The sequence below is a fragment of the Lethenteron reissneri genome, chromosome 16, assembly GCF_015708825.2.
Source record: "Lethenteron reissneri isolate LAM-NWPU_2019-01 chromosome 16, ASM1570882v1, whole genome shotgun sequence".
NCBI lineage: Eukaryota > Metazoa > Chordata > Hyperoartia > Petromyzontiformes > Petromyzontidae > Lethenteron > Lethenteron reissneri.
This window is the reverse complement of record NC_083794.1, coordinates 10,591,706-10,608,400: the sequence shown is the minus strand read 5'-3', so window position 1 is coordinate 10,608,400 and position 16,695 is coordinate 10,591,706. Positions and strand designations below refer to the sequence as shown.

Genomic DNA, 16,695 nt, shown 5'->3' with positions numbered 1-16,695 from the left:
GCAAATTTATAGCAGCCACACACTCAAAACGCACGAGGATTCTAATCGTTGACGGGGAAAAAAACCAGAGGACCGGGTGAAAAATGCACGTGACCACGGTGAGATAGACACGCGAACTCCAGATATGCAGCAGGCGTTAGGTTTGGATTCATATTCTTAGGTTTTTTCGGTAAAGTCACGTAGGTAAAAAATAAAATTGTGTTGCCTCCGAAACGTCGTGATTTTTATTTTATTTTATTAATTTTAATTTTTTACCTACGTGACTTTACCGAAAAAACCTAAAAATAAATCCTTGCAGTCACGTTAGGTTCGGAATGGAAACGCCACGACCTCCCGTATACCAGGCGAGGTAGTTAACATCTCGCCACCGTGGCGCTGACACACACACACACAAGCTCCTAAACCGGCGTGTCCTTGAGCCCCTCCTTAACGAGGTCATCACAGACTGGATGGACAACTGCGTGGGCCACTTCAACCACCGCTACTTCCTCAGCTTCTGTGTCTCCATGACGTTGGGCTGCGTCTACTGCAGCGCGACCACCTGGGACCTGGTCACTCTCAGCGGTGACCCCGTGCCGGCAAGTCAGGTGGGTTTTTTTGTTGTTTTTGTTTTACACGGACAAAGACAAAGGTGTCCCCTTTGTAGCCTGCACGGGGATTGTGCGGCTAGTGGTCGCATCCCCAGCGGAACGCCTCTCTTGAGATGATGTACGCTCTCGTAAAATACGAAATAATAGCGGTTTCTTATGAATTACGTTTTCACACCCTTTAATTTACTTCTACGGAACTTGAAACATACCATAAAAATATCTTAATTTACAATCTGCCCCCCCTCCGACCCACGCCTCTGTTAGCATGCGTGTGTGGATATATGTGTGCGTAGTTATATGGGGGGACGGCTAGTGTAAGCGTTAGCGCGCTGTGCGTACGAACCCGGCGACCCGAGTTCAATTCCCGCTCACGGCCAACACCCAGTGACGATTATCTGAATCGGTCCTGGGCCTCCCCTAGGTCGACTCAGCCTCAAATGAGTTACCTGGTGCGGTGTGTGTAGTAAACATCGCCACTGGGGAGACAAAGGCGGTCGGGCGTGGTGCTGGCCGCCCACCCCCTCGTGTGCCACGCCAGCCCTTACAGGTGCTCGCTAACAGCACTTTCCCCAAACACTCTGTTGAGACTATACAGGGGATCTTTTTCTTTGTGTATGTGTGTGTATGTGTGTACGTGTGTGTGTGTACGTATGTGTGTGCGTGTAAGTGCGTGTGTGCACGGCCACTGCTGCTCATGTCATCGCTGCCGACGTCGCGACTCCTCCGCGATCTCCCCCCCCCCGCCCCGCACGATGACCCCGCACGATGACCCCGCACGATGACCCCGCTCAGGCGGACGCCTCCGACCTCCCGGACGCCGCCGCCCTCCCCGCGCTTGGACCCCTTCCGTCGCAACTTCCTCGTCTACGTCTGGGTCATGTGCAGGGTAACGGCGGGAGTGCGGCGACGGAGCCAGTCGGCTTGAACAGGACGGGGGATGGGGGGGGCCTCATTGCATTCCTTTGCCCCGGGGCCAAAACCAACCGCTCTCTACGCCGCTGCTCACACACAAATGAAACTCTCCGTCTTTCCCCGGCCATCACCCCCCCCCCGACCCCCACAAGTAAAACGCATCCGGAGGTAACCGCCGCATCATCTCAAAGAGGGACGGCAATCGAGGGTTTCATCGCTGGCAGAAGAGGTAATGATCGGCGGAAACGGTGAAGATACAGAGGGGGGTATGGGGGGGGGGTGCAATCGGTGGGGTAGCGAACAACTGCCCCGAGGCCTGCAGACTGGAACGTAAGTCCATCACATGTCGGGCTAAGAGGTGGGTGGGGAGGGGTGGTGGGGGTGTGTGTGGGGGGGGGAGAGAATTGAACTGGAGGGGGGGGGCATTAATTTCCTTGCCCCGAGACCCGTGCCGGCTACGCTGCTGATAAGAAGTGGCGGCTTTGTGCGGACACAAAACAGCGGGAGCATGCGCGCTGCGCGCACGACGCCTGCCGTATGTGTGTTTAAATAATACAAGTGTGCCTACAGAGCAATAATAATAATACTACAAATACATTTCGTATAAATGTCTCGGCACCAGTCAACTCCGCTCGGGGAACGCTCGAGTGAGTTTGATAGAATGAGCAAAGGAATGGTAAAGGATTGGGTTTGAAAGAAATCATTTCATTTGTTTTTTTTTGTCTCTTTCTGAAATGGCAGCTTATTTTGACATTGCATTTCCCTCGATTATGGAGAAAGCCGCACAAACAGAGCAACCTTGACTTTAGCTTTTAGGTTTTTTCCGTAAAGTCACGTAGGTAAAAATTAATAGTAAAAAATAAAATAGAAATAAATATGAATAAATTTATAAATCAAATAAATAGTGATTTTATTGATTTATCGTTATTTTATTTCTATTATTATTATTTTTATTTTTTTACCTACGTGACTTTACCGAAAAAACCTAAGGGTGTATGAATCCTTGCAGTCACGAAAGCTTCAAATCTAGAATTGACTTTAGCTTTTCATGCAATCCGAACCCTAATCTTTGCTCGCGCGAGAAACGCCTCGCTCCCGGGTCTCAAGAGTGGCTTTGCAGGAGGTTCCTGTGCTCAGGATGCCTGGCCGCTCCCTTGTTTTGCTGCTGACGACGACGTTTGGTAAAAGCCACGTCGCCTAAACGGCGCTCGAATGGGCGATCGCCCCCGCATAGAACTGTGGCCGTGGGCAACTTGCTGTGCGACCTTCAGCGATATCCATCCTTGGACCGTACATCCACGCTCATCCCGCGTCCCCGCTGGCCGGTTTTCACCGACCCCCCCCCCCCCCCTTCGCTGATCAGCGTGGTCAAGTATCGATCGAAAATAAATAAATGCCCCCCCCCCTTCCCCTACCCACCCCACCCCACCAAATGACTCGATTGGGATTGTATCAGAACAAGTATCCCACATGCTGGTGGATCACAGAGCTTGGGTAGTCGCTGGTGCCGATTTATGGCTGCTTTCCAGTTTGTGGTTTCCTGCCTTCTCGTTAGTCGTGACCTCTCTGCTCATGTTCTTGGTTCTTTCGGTAAAGTCACGTAGAAGGGAAATAATAAAATAATAAAAATAAACATAATAAAATAATTTTCACGACGTTTCGGCCACAACGCAAGCAGCCGTCCTCAGGTGAAGAACAGGTCTGTCTTGCGTTGTGGCCGAAACGTCGTGAGAATTATTTTATTATGTTTTATTTTATTATTTTATTATTTCCCTTCTACGTGACTTTACCGAAAGAACCAAGAAGATGAATCCCTGCAGTCATGAAAGCTTTAAATCTCTCTGCTCATGTTCCGATGTCTCCCCCGTGCCTCCTCCACCTCCCCTGTGCCTTCCCCGTGTCTCCTCCACCTCCCCCGTGTCTCCCCTGCACAGCGGGGTGAGCGTGATCCTGGGCGCGCTCACGCTGTGGCACGCGCGACTCGTGACGCGCGGGGAAACGAGCGTGGAGCGGCGTCTCAACGAGAGGACGCGCGCGCACGCCAACGCTCGCGGGCAGGTGCGTGCGTGCGTGCGTGAGCGCTCATCCTAGCGTGCATGAGTGCTCACTTGGGGATGCGAGGCGTGCGAGTGGCCACGCGTGTGCGTGTGTGTTTTGAGTTTCTGTGTGTGCGAACTGTCCGGCGAGTGGTGGTACAACGGTGACGAGGATCGCTCACCGAGGACCCGAGTTCGATTCCCGCTCACGACCAACACCGGTGACGATTATCTGCACCGGTCCTGTGTCCCTCCCCGAGTCCGACTTAGCCTCAAATGCATACCTGGTGTGGTGTGTGGTAAACATCGCTACCGGTGAGACAAAGGCGGTCGGGCGCGGTGTTGGCCACCCATCCCCTCGTTCGCCGTGCCGGCCCTTCGTAGGTGCTCGCTAACAGCACTTGCCCCAAACAGCTCGTTAAAGCTATACGGGGGGGGGTGGGGGATCTTTATCTTTTGTTCGCATGCGCGCATCCTGCGCCGTGCCGACCTCGATGTGAGCGGGCCAAGAGGGGGGGGGGGGCGGGTGTGTGGGGGGGGTGGTGGGGGGGGGGGGCCTTCGTCTTGCCCGCAGCTCTCATCAGCGGAATCCCGCAGAGCCTTCTTCCACCGCTCATCACGCCGATCGATCGCGAATTGATTCATTTACAAAGGGGTCATCGGAGCCCCGCGTCAGTTCCGTCTCCTTCATCTTGCAAAGGGGGGGGGGGGGGGGGGGAGATTAAAACATCGCCAGAGCATGAACAAGCATCGAGCGTCCATTCCCGAGCCATCCGCCAACCCGAGTATCCAACTTTGGAGCATAAAATTGTTTAAAGGGAGGAAAGGGGGTGGGGGGGGGAGAATACAAAACTGTGAAGCGAACCCTAAACGAATGTGAAAGGCTCAACAGAATCACGATGCGATCTGCGTTTGTCTTTCGTGCATTCTGCTCTGGCTCTCACCCCGCGTGTGGTATGACTTGGCCTCAATGGAGTACCTGGCGCGGTTCGATCATCGCCACGAGGGAGACAAAGGTGGGCGGGCGTGGTGCTGGCCACACACACACCCCCTGTTGTGTGCCGTGCCGGCCTTTATTGGCGCTCGCTAACAGCACTTGCCCCAAAAGTCCGATAAGGTTATACGGGGGATCTTTGTCTTGTACAAAGAAAGGCCGCCACTCTTAATTATAAAAAAAAAAATTGCAATTGTCCAGCCCCATCTTACGACCGCGGTTTTCCTGCACATTTAAAGGACACTGCAGATCAGTCTGTGTACGCGTGAGCAGTCATTGCTGCACGATGAGAATGTATAAGGTGAGGGGGCGCTTGGGAGGGGGGGGGGGTCCAGCCCCCTCCCCAATCTACGTGGCTGCCAGACGACAAGCTTGTCTCACAAGGTGTGAAATTCGCAGCCTTGGGAGGATTACAGCGAAATCTCGTGCGGCAGACTTTATTCTTTCTCTCTCTCTCTCTCTCCAGAGAGAGAGTGTAATTTTTTTTCGGCCAGCCACCCAAAGCCCGTCGAGATTGGAGTGGCAGGGCCCCCCCAGGGTCAGCCAAGTTTATTCCCTTTCATTGTCTGAAAGCTAAATTTTCACTTTGGAGGCCCGCGCAATGATTTCTTTCTGATTAACGTCCTCGTTCATTTTTCGTTTCCCACTTCACTCCTTGACGGTTGCCCCCCCCCCACCCCCTGCCCCTCACCCGGCGGGGCGTCTTTTTTAAATACAAGTCGACTGAGGGGCGGTAATTGGAATTGTAGGAGATTGCCACGGCGGAGAACGACCGACCGAGGCAGATGGAACGAGTCTCAAATTGTGCGCGCCGTGGGGGGGCCGGCGTTTTCGCTTCAAGGCCCCGCAGCTTCATCAGAGAAGGAACGCCTGTGGAGGTTTTTTTTAAAAATACTTTTCCTTATTCTTAATTTCAAGCGAATTCGGTGTATCGCTTATGACGAAGGGGAGTGTCCTCTGCACTTTTGCAGGTGTACAGGAACCCGTACGATCACGGCCCACTTGGAAACTGGAAGCGGTTTTTGGGAGTCGGGCACAAAAGGTAAACATCCACCTGCATCCTAATTACCAGGTAAGGCTCACCGAGCTATGCAATTCTTTTTCGGAAGCGACCTGGCCACAGATCATAGCTCAACGAAGTGGCTTATCACGTGGAAATGTATTGCGGCCAAATACTCTAAATGCGTGTTTATTCGAAATGTGGAGGGAGGACCCAGAGAAAAATCCACGCGATCACGGGGAGAGAGAACACGCTAATTCCACATATACAGGACGTCAGGGTCGGAATCGAACCCACGACCTCCTGGACTTGGCAAACTGGAGGCTTGTGAACACTTAAAACTGTCTCCCCACCCTATCCAAGATCTCTGGATAGGGTGGGTGTAGGCTCGTTCCGTTAGCAAGCGGTATCGTTAACACTTTTATCGGATACCACCCACAACGCATGGAGCGTGTGCGTGTTAAAATATGAATACTCGCATTCAAAACGGTGGTGGAGGGGGGTCCTTACTTGAAACGCCCTAGCCGAGGGGGTGGACTTAAAAGGTTCCGTGTAATCTGTGGTGTGGGGATTTGAACCCCGCGTCATCAGCTCGTTAAAACTAATCCGCTTCGTGTTCGCTGCAGCCTCCCCACGATCACTTTTAGCCCCCCCCACCGACCCCCCTTCACCCAGACTCGTGAAATTGTGTCTCTGCCACCCGCGACTGCCGTTTTCCTCTGGCTTTTTAAAGCTTTTCATATTCCAATTTGATTTATGCGGTTTAAGTAAAAAACTAGCGTCGTTTTTAGAATCATAACCCCGAAAAATTCTCACCTGAACTTCAAATAAATTGTCGATAAACCCCGCAAGGGCTAACCCTTGCATAAGTAATTCTCCATCTCACCGAGCCCGCATCCGATTACGAATATAAAGAAGTCAATTATTTCCGGACGGTAATGTGTGGCTGCACTCCACTGCTCAGTCGAGATGAGATGAGATTCTGGGCCCCAAGCCCCACCTCTTCCTCCTCCTCCCCCCAACCCCAATTTTGAGAACGCGGCTCGACGAATCCACCCGACCTCCAATCGACCGCGCGGGTCGAACTCTGCAGATTTAAGCGGTCACCTTTGCTCCGCATTCCGCCTCTCGAGTGACGCAAATTGCCGTCAAATCCGTTGGCCGAGCTCGACACAAACATCCCCCCTCCCCCCCACTGGTTCCGTCGCTTCACCCCGTATCCCGCACCCCGCCCGCCCGTGTTTCCCATCAGGCACTGGGCCACGCGAGTCCTGCTGCCGTCCGCGCACCTTCCCGCGGGCGACGGAGCGTTGTGGAACGCGTGATGTGTCCGCTCGCAACCCATTTCTTCTCTCCATCCGGTCGCTTCAACGTCAGCGTCCCCGCAACAAACGGCAGCTTTTCAACCCGGAGCGATCGCCGATTAGTCAACACCAAGCTGGAAACGCAACGGCCCTTGCCTAAGGCCGTTGTGTGAAACGTGCGAGTTGGCGGCCTTGCCAAATTGCGTTTGAAGTGTAGCTTTACTGCTGTTATTTGTGGGTACTTGTTTTAGTTCCAACCTGACCAAGCCGAGAGTGCGAAACGTCGGACATTGTGCTAAACAGCAGAGGCGGTACAACCCAAAATCACGCATCCTATGCAGTTGGAGATTAAAATAATATTTTTTTGGCCAATGCACATTTTTGAAAATTCAAGTTGAAGATTTTCATCTACTCTGGGCAAGGCTGAATTGTTTACAAATCAAAATAAGAGTTGATGTAGTGCCTTGAATTTACATTGCCCTTTTCAGATTTTTACTTCAACTTACATCTCATAATTGTAATTTAAAAATATATTTGAAATTACTTTCTAGCACTAGTCTCTACATACTACTGAACAATGCACTTACAATTATTTAAACTTTGGGTGAACGGTTGTGTTAATTGCGTCGAGAATTCACGTTATTCCCAGGCCCTGCGATACAACACTGTCGTCGGTCAAACCTTTTTTAAAAGCAGCGAGATCGAACAGTAACGCTTGGCACGCTCCACAAAAACCTTTAATTAGCACGATTGCACGGGTGGGGGTGGGGAGGGGGGAAGGTACAAAAAAGGCCTTTGCGTTAATTCAACAAACAACACGCCCCTGTCTCATCCGCGCTGTGAAATGCTCGCGGAACAGCGGAGGGTGCGGCTGAATCCACCTTGTCCTCCTTCCACTGGGCAGCCAATCCTCGCGGCGGCGGCGAACCCGACGGCTTAATTACAATTCGCAGTAAAGCCTCTTAACCCCCGGGGGGCCGGCTGCGTGTATATTGCGCAGATTTAAAACGTTACTGATCGCTGCGGGTTGCAGGAAGAGGTCACGCCCAAGATTGGTGGGAGTGAGCAGGCAGAGAGGGAGGTCATGTTGCCTGCCTTCATCGTCATCCTCCCCTCCTCCTCCTGCTCCCTCATCTTCCCCACACCTCTCTCACCCCACTCCGAGCATCCCGCCGTCGTAGACCAAGCGGGGTCTAATGCCTTGGGCAGAACACATGGCATGGCGGTGGGGGGGGGGGGATCCAATCTTCGCAGTGGGCGAATCCAAAAAGAAGATGAGCGATTAGGATTAAGGGCAATCTGTTTGCGGGTCGGCTGCTCGGTGTGGAGGTCTTTCCAGGTGCGAGGAAGGCGCCTGTCAGCAGCCCAGCATGTACCTGGCGCGGGCGGGCATGGCACACGCACGGCACACGACCTCATTAGCAGTGCAGACCACACACTCGCCCTTTTACACTTGCACGGGCAGGTGAAGGCACAGCCCTGCAACTGCTTGCAGATACCACTGCTGGTGGAAGGGGCTGCAGCAGCAGGAGGATATCCTCTTCCACAGCAGTGAACCATCTTAGAGGTGGTGGGAGTCCACTCACCCCCTTCACACAGGCGGGCTTCCCTTTATGCCGCGAGGCAGGCAGAGTCAGAGGAGGGATTCGAGAAACCTGCCCCACATTTTCAACTGCTACTCTGGCAGAACAAATAAACTACATCTGACACCAAGTGCCAACCATTACCCCATTGCAGCCACGCCCGCCACACAAAGCTATATACCAGTGGAGGACTTTCCCTCTCGAGGACTTTAAAATTCTTTTTAGCGGGCCACGCAATAAACAACACCGCCAACACTGACCTGCCTGTGTCAAGGGGCCCTTGCGGAGACAACGGCACCATCACATTAGTTGTTGGTGCCCAGTTTTCTAAAAATGGCCCTTCTTAGTCCCCAATTACAGTGTGGCTAGGACATTTTAAACGGCGGGTACAATTTAATGTGCAGGCTGTTTTCGAAGCGGTTATATAGCATCAAGGCCCACAGGCTGTGGTCCGATATAGTAGTGGGCCATACGGGGGGCACGTGGGCCACATGAACTGCGGGAGCGTGGCCACGTTTGGCCAACAGGCTGTAGTTTCCCCGCTCCGCGACCCCTCAGACGCTCCAGGTGTACCAGGTGCAGCGTGGGAAATCTGCGCCACTCACTGTGTGAGAAAAACTCCAGATGGCATCGCCTCAAGAAGCTGCCCCCCCCTACCCCCCACACACACCCCCCTTCTTCCAGTGCTTGGGAAAGAGCCAATCCAAACTGGGCACGCAAGGGCACCCTGGGTCACGTGGGGCAGATGCGTGCGAGCGAGCGAGTGACCTCTGCTCTCCTTGCATCTCCACCGGCTGTCGCAGCCCAAGCGCTGATTGCGTGCGTTAGTGCTGCTACACGCGTCAGATTGTTTGTGTCCTTTATGTAACTGGGAGATTCACGAAACCCATCGAGACGCGGGAAAACATCGCCTCCGTTCCAGGGAAGGAGATATTTAAAAAAAAAAACCTACGGCTGAAAAAAAAACCCTGTTTAAACAAGCAATCAAAATAGGCTTCAAGTGTGTTCTGCTTTAAATAATTTAACCTTTTAGAGTGTGGCTTTTTTATACCAAAGAAAAGGATATTTTACAAGCATTTGATATTATGTTCAAAGCCTCAATAAACTGGAACGTGTAAAATGTACAGCCCTTTGTGTTTTCCACCGCCCCCTGTGAGATTTGGTGATTGTGGGCGAGTGAGCGGACGAGCCGGCATTAGTGAGCGAGCAAATCCATTGTGTGTGGGCGAGTGCGTGTTTGTATGCCCAGCGGGCGACTTAACTTGTGGCCCAGCGTGCACGAGCGTGCCACGAGCGTGCCGTCGTTTGTGAACAAGCGAGTCGGTGCGCGTTGAGGCGGTCACGGCGAGCCAGGGGCCCAGCGTGTGCACGCACGCATGCTGTGTACTCACCACGTGCTGTGTACTCACCACACACTGTGTACTCACCACACTGTACTCACCACGTGCCGTGTACTCACCACACACTGTACTCACCACGCGCCGTGTACTCACCACACACTGTACTCACCACGCGCCGTGTACTCACCACACACTGTACTCACCACACATTGTACTCACCACGCGCTGTGTACTCGCCACGCGCCGTGTACTCGCCACGCGCCGTGTACTCCCACACACTGTGTACTCACCACGTGTACTCACCACGTGCTGTGTACTCACCACACACTGTGTACTCACCACACACTGTGTACTCACCACACACTGTACTCACCACGTGCTGTGTACTCACCACACACTGTACTCACCACGTGCCGTGTACTCACCACACACTGTACTCACCACGCGCCGTGTACTCACCACACACTGTACTCACCACACATTGTACTCACCACACATTGTACTCACCACACACTGTACTCACCACACATTGTACTCACCACACACTGTACTCACCACACACTGTACTCACCACACACTGTACTCACCACACGCTGTGTACTCGCCACGCGCCGTGTACTCGCCACGCGCCGTGTACTCACCACGTGTACTCACCACGTGCTGTGTACTCACCACACACTGTGTACTCACCACACGCTGTGTACTCACCACGTGCTGTGTACTCACCACGTGCTGTGTACTCACCACGTGCTGTGTACTCACCACACACTGAGTACTCACCACACACTGAGTACTCACCACACACTGTGTACTCACCACGTGCTGTGTACTCACCACACACTGTGTACTCACCACACACTGTGTACTCACCACGTGCCGTGTACTCACCACACACTGTGTACTCACCACACACCACGTACTCACCACACACCACGTACTCACGACACAGTGTACTCACCACGTACTCACCACGCGCGTGTACTCCCACACACTGTGTACTCACCACGTACTCCCACACACTGTGTACTCACCACACACTGTGTACTCACCACGTGCCGTGTACTCACCACACACTGTGTACTCACCACACACCACGTACTCACCACACACTGTGTACTCACCACGTACTCACCACGCGCGTGTACTCCCACACACTGTGTACTCACCACGTACTCCCACACACTGTGTACTCACCACACACTGTGTACTCACCACGCGGTCCGAGCTTCCACGGCCTCCTTGCGCACCAGCCGTTTGTGGTCATCCAGTGCCGTGCCCAGCGCGTGTATTACCGCCTGCTTGTGCGGCAGCACCTGACAGGACAACAGCACAGTGTCGCAACAACACCGACACGTCTCAGCAGCAACAGCAGCAGCGTCACAACAGCAGCGTCGCAACAACACCGACACGTCTCAGCAGCAACAGCAGCAGCGTCACAACAGCAGCAGTGTCACAACAACACCGACACGTCTCAGCAGCAACAGCAGCAGCGTCACAACAGCAGCGTCGCAACAACACCGACACGTCTCAGCAGCAACAGCAGCAACAGCAGCAGCGTCACAACAGCAGCGTCGCAACAACACCGACACGTCTCAGCAGCAACAGCAGCAACAGCAGCAGCGTCACAACAGCAGCGTCGCAACAACACCGACACGTCTCAGCAGCAGCAGCAGCAGCAGCGTCGCAGCAACACCGACACGTCTCAGCAGCAACAGCAGCAGCGTCACAACAGCAGCGTCGCAACAACACCGACACGTCTCAGCAGCAGCAGCAACAGCAGCAGCGTCACAACAGCAGCGTCGCAACAGCAGCGGTGTCGCAAACAACACGAGCGTCGCAACAACGCTGGCGTCACAACAACGCTGGCGTATCAGCAGCAGCGGGCTCATCACCTTCAGAAGTGGCTCGCTGCCACCGTTCGGCGAAGGTGGCGGCATTCGGTAAAATTGCGGTGTTTGCGCGACAGTGCCTTGCAGCGTAACCTGTACTGTACGTTTGCGTACCTTGCCTCTTCTTCTCCCCACGTGATTCTGAACCCCTTTCACCTCGGGGAAATTTTCTAAACAAATAAGAATTCGTCTTCTGCACGATAAGTCTCATTGTTGTGTGGGGTCGGCTGCTAATTTCCCCCACCCCCAGATTCACTCCTTCGCCTTTATTCTTCGCAGAGCTAATCGGTCGCTTCGTAAAAAAAAAAATTAGGTGGCGGGGGGGGGGGGGGGAGGGGGGGAGTGGAAATAAAGAAAGAAATTTATTTTAATGCGCCGAGCGGCTCAGAGTTGATTTGATGGACACGAAATGAAGGAACGGCGCGCGGTAAGTGGGTTTTTAAAATCGTCAGCCTGCCGCTTAAGCCGGCCTGGGCGCTGTGAAGACATTAGTATGCACCTTGTCGCACGGAAGTGCTCCCAATTGCGCGACGCGTTTAATGAGCACAAGGGTTGCCATGGTTTGAGGTCGTCGCGGAAAGCGAGCGCTCATTAGCGCCGACGATTGGAGTGGCGCGGTCGTGGGCCTCGCACGCAAATGTTTGTCATCGCCGGTGGCGTGGACCTTCGGGGTCAGGTGGGGGTGGGGGGGGTGCAGCCACTGCCGAATGAAGACGATTGGTGGCCGCTCGGTTTTCATGGATAATTTGGAAACGCGTCCATTCTGAAAGGCAATCTCCGGCGACCATTCGCGTGCAAGCGAAGCGATCCGCGGCGTTTATGCGAGCGGTTATGGAAGTGGAGGGATGGTGGTGGTGATGAGCTCATTTCGCGTTTCTGTACGGTGCACTTAAAGTACACGCGCTTGGCGATTGGAGACTGCTCATTGGAGACTAGCGCGGTGTTGCGGTTGGTGATCGACCGGAGAGCCATATGATTAGGGGGCGGAATTTGAGTTTTGTTAAAAACCGAGTTTGACAAAATATGCCTTTGTAATATTAAACTTGTGGACTAACTATGCACAGGGTAGATCGCCAATGAGAAAAATACAAACATTGGCGCGAGGCATAATGGAGATTCTCATTGGCCGCTTGGGTTTGTCCCTGCTCGATTTTGTTGTCTCCGAGTTTTGGCCAAAGCTTTGTCCAAGTTGGCCTGACGTCTGCGGGGTAAGTCCCTGACAGCAGCGGAGCTTTACACTATTACATTTTTTTTTCAATAACAGCGAAGCATCTTCAGGAAAATTATCGCGTCTCCCCCGTTTCCCCCCCACCCCGCACCCCCCCTTTACAGACGGAAACGCAAAGCTAATTCAGCAACGCTTTCAACTTCGGTTTGGAAAGCGTTATTAAAAAGGACAATCGGGGCTTGCTTTGCAATCACTGTTCATCAGCGCCGGCCGCGAAACTCGCACTTTTAAACCGACGTCTTAAGCTCCCTCGGAGGAGCGACGCCATCGACCGACGCGGTTGGATTTGCGCGAGAAGCGCTCTCGGGACGCGCCGGAGATCGCATCGCAGATTGAAAACTCATTTCTTTAGAACTGCTTTTTGTGTTTGGTTTATGTCCTTCCCCCCACCCGCCCGCCCCCTCTCCCCACACACCTGAGCACGGTTGGTTCCGTACGATGCGATAAAAGTTCTACGTACGTACGTCGCCACCCGCAGCGGACTAGCGCGTGGCCGTGAAGCGGGAAGCGAAGGGCGACTTACCACGTGCGCTGGCAGCTGCACCAACGCGCAGATGCACTGAAGGGCTCCCATCCTCACTCTCTGTAACAAACAAGATGAAAACACACACACGCCGTGTATAAACTACAGAGGCGGGGTCGAGTGGGACAGCCTTGACCCGGGCGAGGCAGAGAAAAAGTTTGATAATGATACGACGGTGAAAGGAAGTTATGGCAACCGCCGCTCATGAAGCCCCACTTTCTCCGCGTGATAACTCCAGCTTACCGCAATGTTTACGAGCCACTATTACTGTAAAACATCTTTTTTTTTTAATACATATAATAAAGCGGCAACTGCACGGTTATTTGGAGAATTTCCTAAATATGTTTCCGCGCAGAGAATCTCGCGCTACAACGCTGCTCTTTGAAATAAAAATAAAAACCCCGGAGCGCTTCCATTCTGTGCTGCCAGATTATTATTCTGAAATGCTCTGCGGGGGGAGGATGGGTTGCGAAGGGGCTTAAGGAATCCACACGCAAAAGGGCTGCTCGCACAGCATTTTTTTTGCGACGCCGAACGCGGCAAGCGGCGCTTCTCGTAAAATAAACCCCCACAGGCGACCTCTGTCGGGGGGGGGGGGCCGGGCGATCGTGGAGGTCGCGGCAAACCTCCCCCCGGCGGGCCGCCGTGTGTTTGAGAAAGCGGCATTAAATTGGCGACAGCCGCGGTGATTAATTGAATCATTTGCGGCTCCGATTAACGTAATGGATCGCTCCTCTTTACGAGCTCTCATGAGCATGTGGGGGGGGGGGGGAAACAGGCGCACGGGACACGCGGGAACTTTATCTCGCGTGTAAGTGCATGTGTGTGTGAGTGCGTGAGTGTGCACAACCTGTGCGCGTACATGTGTGTATGACACGCAAGCGAGCGCGTACATGTGTGTATGACACGCAAGCGAGCGCGTACATGTGTGTATGACACGCAAGCGAGCGCGTACATGTGTGTATGACACGCAAGCGAGCGCGTACATGTGTGTATGACACGCAAGCGAGCGTGTACATGTGTGTATGACACGCAAGCGAGCGCGTACATGTGTGTATGACACGCAAGCGAGCGCGTACATGTGTGTATGACACGCAAGCGAGCGCGTACATGTGTGTATGACACGCAAGCGAGCGCGTACGCTTTTTAAATAAACGCTCATTGTCAACAGTGGTGACGAACATCTGAAACCTTGCTTCTGGGCCTCCCCAAGGTCAATTCGGCCTGAAATGAGAATCTGGCGCAGTGTGTATACATGAGCACGATGGAGATAAAGGCGCATTACCCGTTTGCGTGTCGTGCCGACCCTCAGAGGTGCTTGCTAACAGTACTTGCCCCGACATCCAGTTAAAGGCAAAACAGGCGATCTTTAGTCTTCGTGTGTCAACCAATTGTTGCATCCAAATCGGGAAAGTAATCTGCTCAAACTAATGGAATGGAACCTCTGACGGCCCCCTCAAGATTCCTGTTACAAAGGTAAAATAAAAATAAACTGGCCATTTCATCTGCAGTCTCCCTGGAGGACGTGAAAAAAATAAACACTCTCCTCCTCGACCCCATTCCCCTACCCCCACGGTACCCGGTATCTGATGAGAGACATCGCCCCATCGCGGTACGCCGAGCGACAGTTCTCCGCGCGGGGTTTTGCGCGTTCATCTGTGCGCGTGTGTGCACACGCGTGTACGTGCGAGTGTGTGTGTATGCGCGTGTGTACGCGTGTGTGTACGTGCGTGTGTGTGTACGCGCGTGTGTGTGTACGTGTGTGTGTGTGTGTGTACGTGTGTGTGTACGTGTGTGCACGCGCGTGTGTGTGTACGTGCGCCAGTGCGAGAGCCACGTGTGCAGCCTCGTAAAAAACGTCGTCGCTCTCGTGCGAGCGAGCGAGCAGACGCCTCGAGCGTCAGGCGTGCCATCGATTGGCCCGCGAGCCGAGCGCAGCGCGTGCAAACCGCCGGAGCGCGACTCGCACGGGAGCGAGCGTCGCGAGAGCCAGCCAACGATTGCCGCGTGCGCGTACGGGCGGGTGAGCGGACGTCTCGCGGGAGAGCGAGCAGGTGTTCTACGAGCGAGCCCCGTGCGCGGGTTCGTTCGAGTCGGTGACCTCGCGTCGTCGGGAACGCGCGCGGCGGCAAGCGAGCGACGCAGCCCCTCACCATGGCCGCGCTGCCGCAGAGCAGCAGGAGGCGCGTCACGAGCGTGTCGACGTGCGCGCTCAGGGTGAGCGGCGCGTCGCACAGCGCCTCCCGCAGCAGGGAGAGCGCCGACCGCTGCACCGTCGCGTCCGCCGAGCTCAGCGAGTCCAGCAGCACGGGGCACAGCTGCGAGAGAATCAGAATATTTGTATTTACACTTGGGGAATCCGATGTGCTGTAAAGTTATTTTTCACACATGTCCAGTAGTAGAGAGAGAGAGAGGTCATGGGGGTTACACGGCCGCGCGATGCCGCGGCATCTGCCACTCATTACAGATTTGCGGGTCGGGCACCGGTGGGCCACCCTGGTTAATACTGCCGGTGTAATCGAACGCAAATACTCCGCCGCGTCTGCTTCACGGCGGACGTTAAAGACCCCGTGCCGTGATTCGAACAAGAAAAAAAATTCCCGGCGAATTACTTAAAATCGGGGAAAACCACCCCCCCCCCATGCCCGTCTGTGACAGACAGCGCCTCCTTGATCGCCTTTGTGCCGTAATGTTGGCGGAAATAGCAGCTGTACGAAATCTCATGTCCGTACGGCAAGGCCGACGACGCATCCTCTACCCAGGAACTCTCCCCATACCCCCCCTCCAAAAAAACAATTACGGATAATATCAGTCCCAAAAGCCTATGTGTTGAACCCCCACAAAGTCACACTCACACATGCACAAACGCACACATATGCGCACACACACACACACACACGTGCGTCCCCCGCCCACGCACACGCCAACCGCCCACGCACTACCTCCACGCAGCCGGAGGTTCATTTCTCGCTTCAGCTGCTCACAGCGGGAAATCAAACCAAGGTGGAAATTCCCAAAAAAGGGCAGAAATTCCACATTCCCATGGCGCGGGCGAGTGTCTCTCTCCGCAGTATGACAGAGATCGGTTAGCGTGGGTCACGGTGTGCTGGATTTCGAACTGCCGAGTGTATATTAATCAACCCACATCTCGGTTGTACAAATTGGCACCTGTCCCCATTAATGTGTCTCCAGCTTTCCACTGTCAAAATAGATCATCTCAATGGGCTCTTACCTGGTTAAACAAAGCACGATGATACAATTGCGTTACCGTGCGTGCCGAGACGAGACGTGAGGCT

General features: G+C 53.8%; 1 protein-coding gene and 1 long non-coding RNA gene across 2 annotated transcripts in view; one reads left to right on the top strand and one right to left on the bottom strand.

Moving 5' to 3' along the window:
• Positions 1-3,433: 3,433 nt before the first annotated feature.
• On the top strand, positions 3,434-7,440 carry LOC133342988 (uncharacterized). The gene is made up of 3 exons (XR_009755209.1): positions 3,434-3,560; positions 5,504-5,574; positions 6,785-7,440. It is a non-coding gene; the product is annotated as an uncharacterized LOC133342988 (long non-coding RNA).
• Positions 7,441-7,551: 111 nt separating this feature from the next.
• Positions 7,552-16,695, bottom strand: part of LOC133342970 (MMS19 nucleotide excision repair protein homolog) — a 48,782-nt gene continuing 39,638 nt past the window's right edge. The window contains exons 28-31 of the mRNA XM_061552374.1: positions 15,553-15,717; positions 13,400-13,459; positions 10,972-11,072; positions 7,552-8,212 (exon numbers count right to left, since the gene is read on the bottom strand). Coding sequence (XP_061408358.1) covers positions 8,194-8,212; positions 10,972-11,072; positions 13,400-13,459; positions 15,553-15,717 — 345 coding nt within the window. The 3' untranslated portion in view covers positions 7,552-8,193. The remainder of the gene's footprint in view (positions 8,213-10,971; positions 11,073-13,399; positions 13,460-15,552; positions 15,718-16,695) is intronic.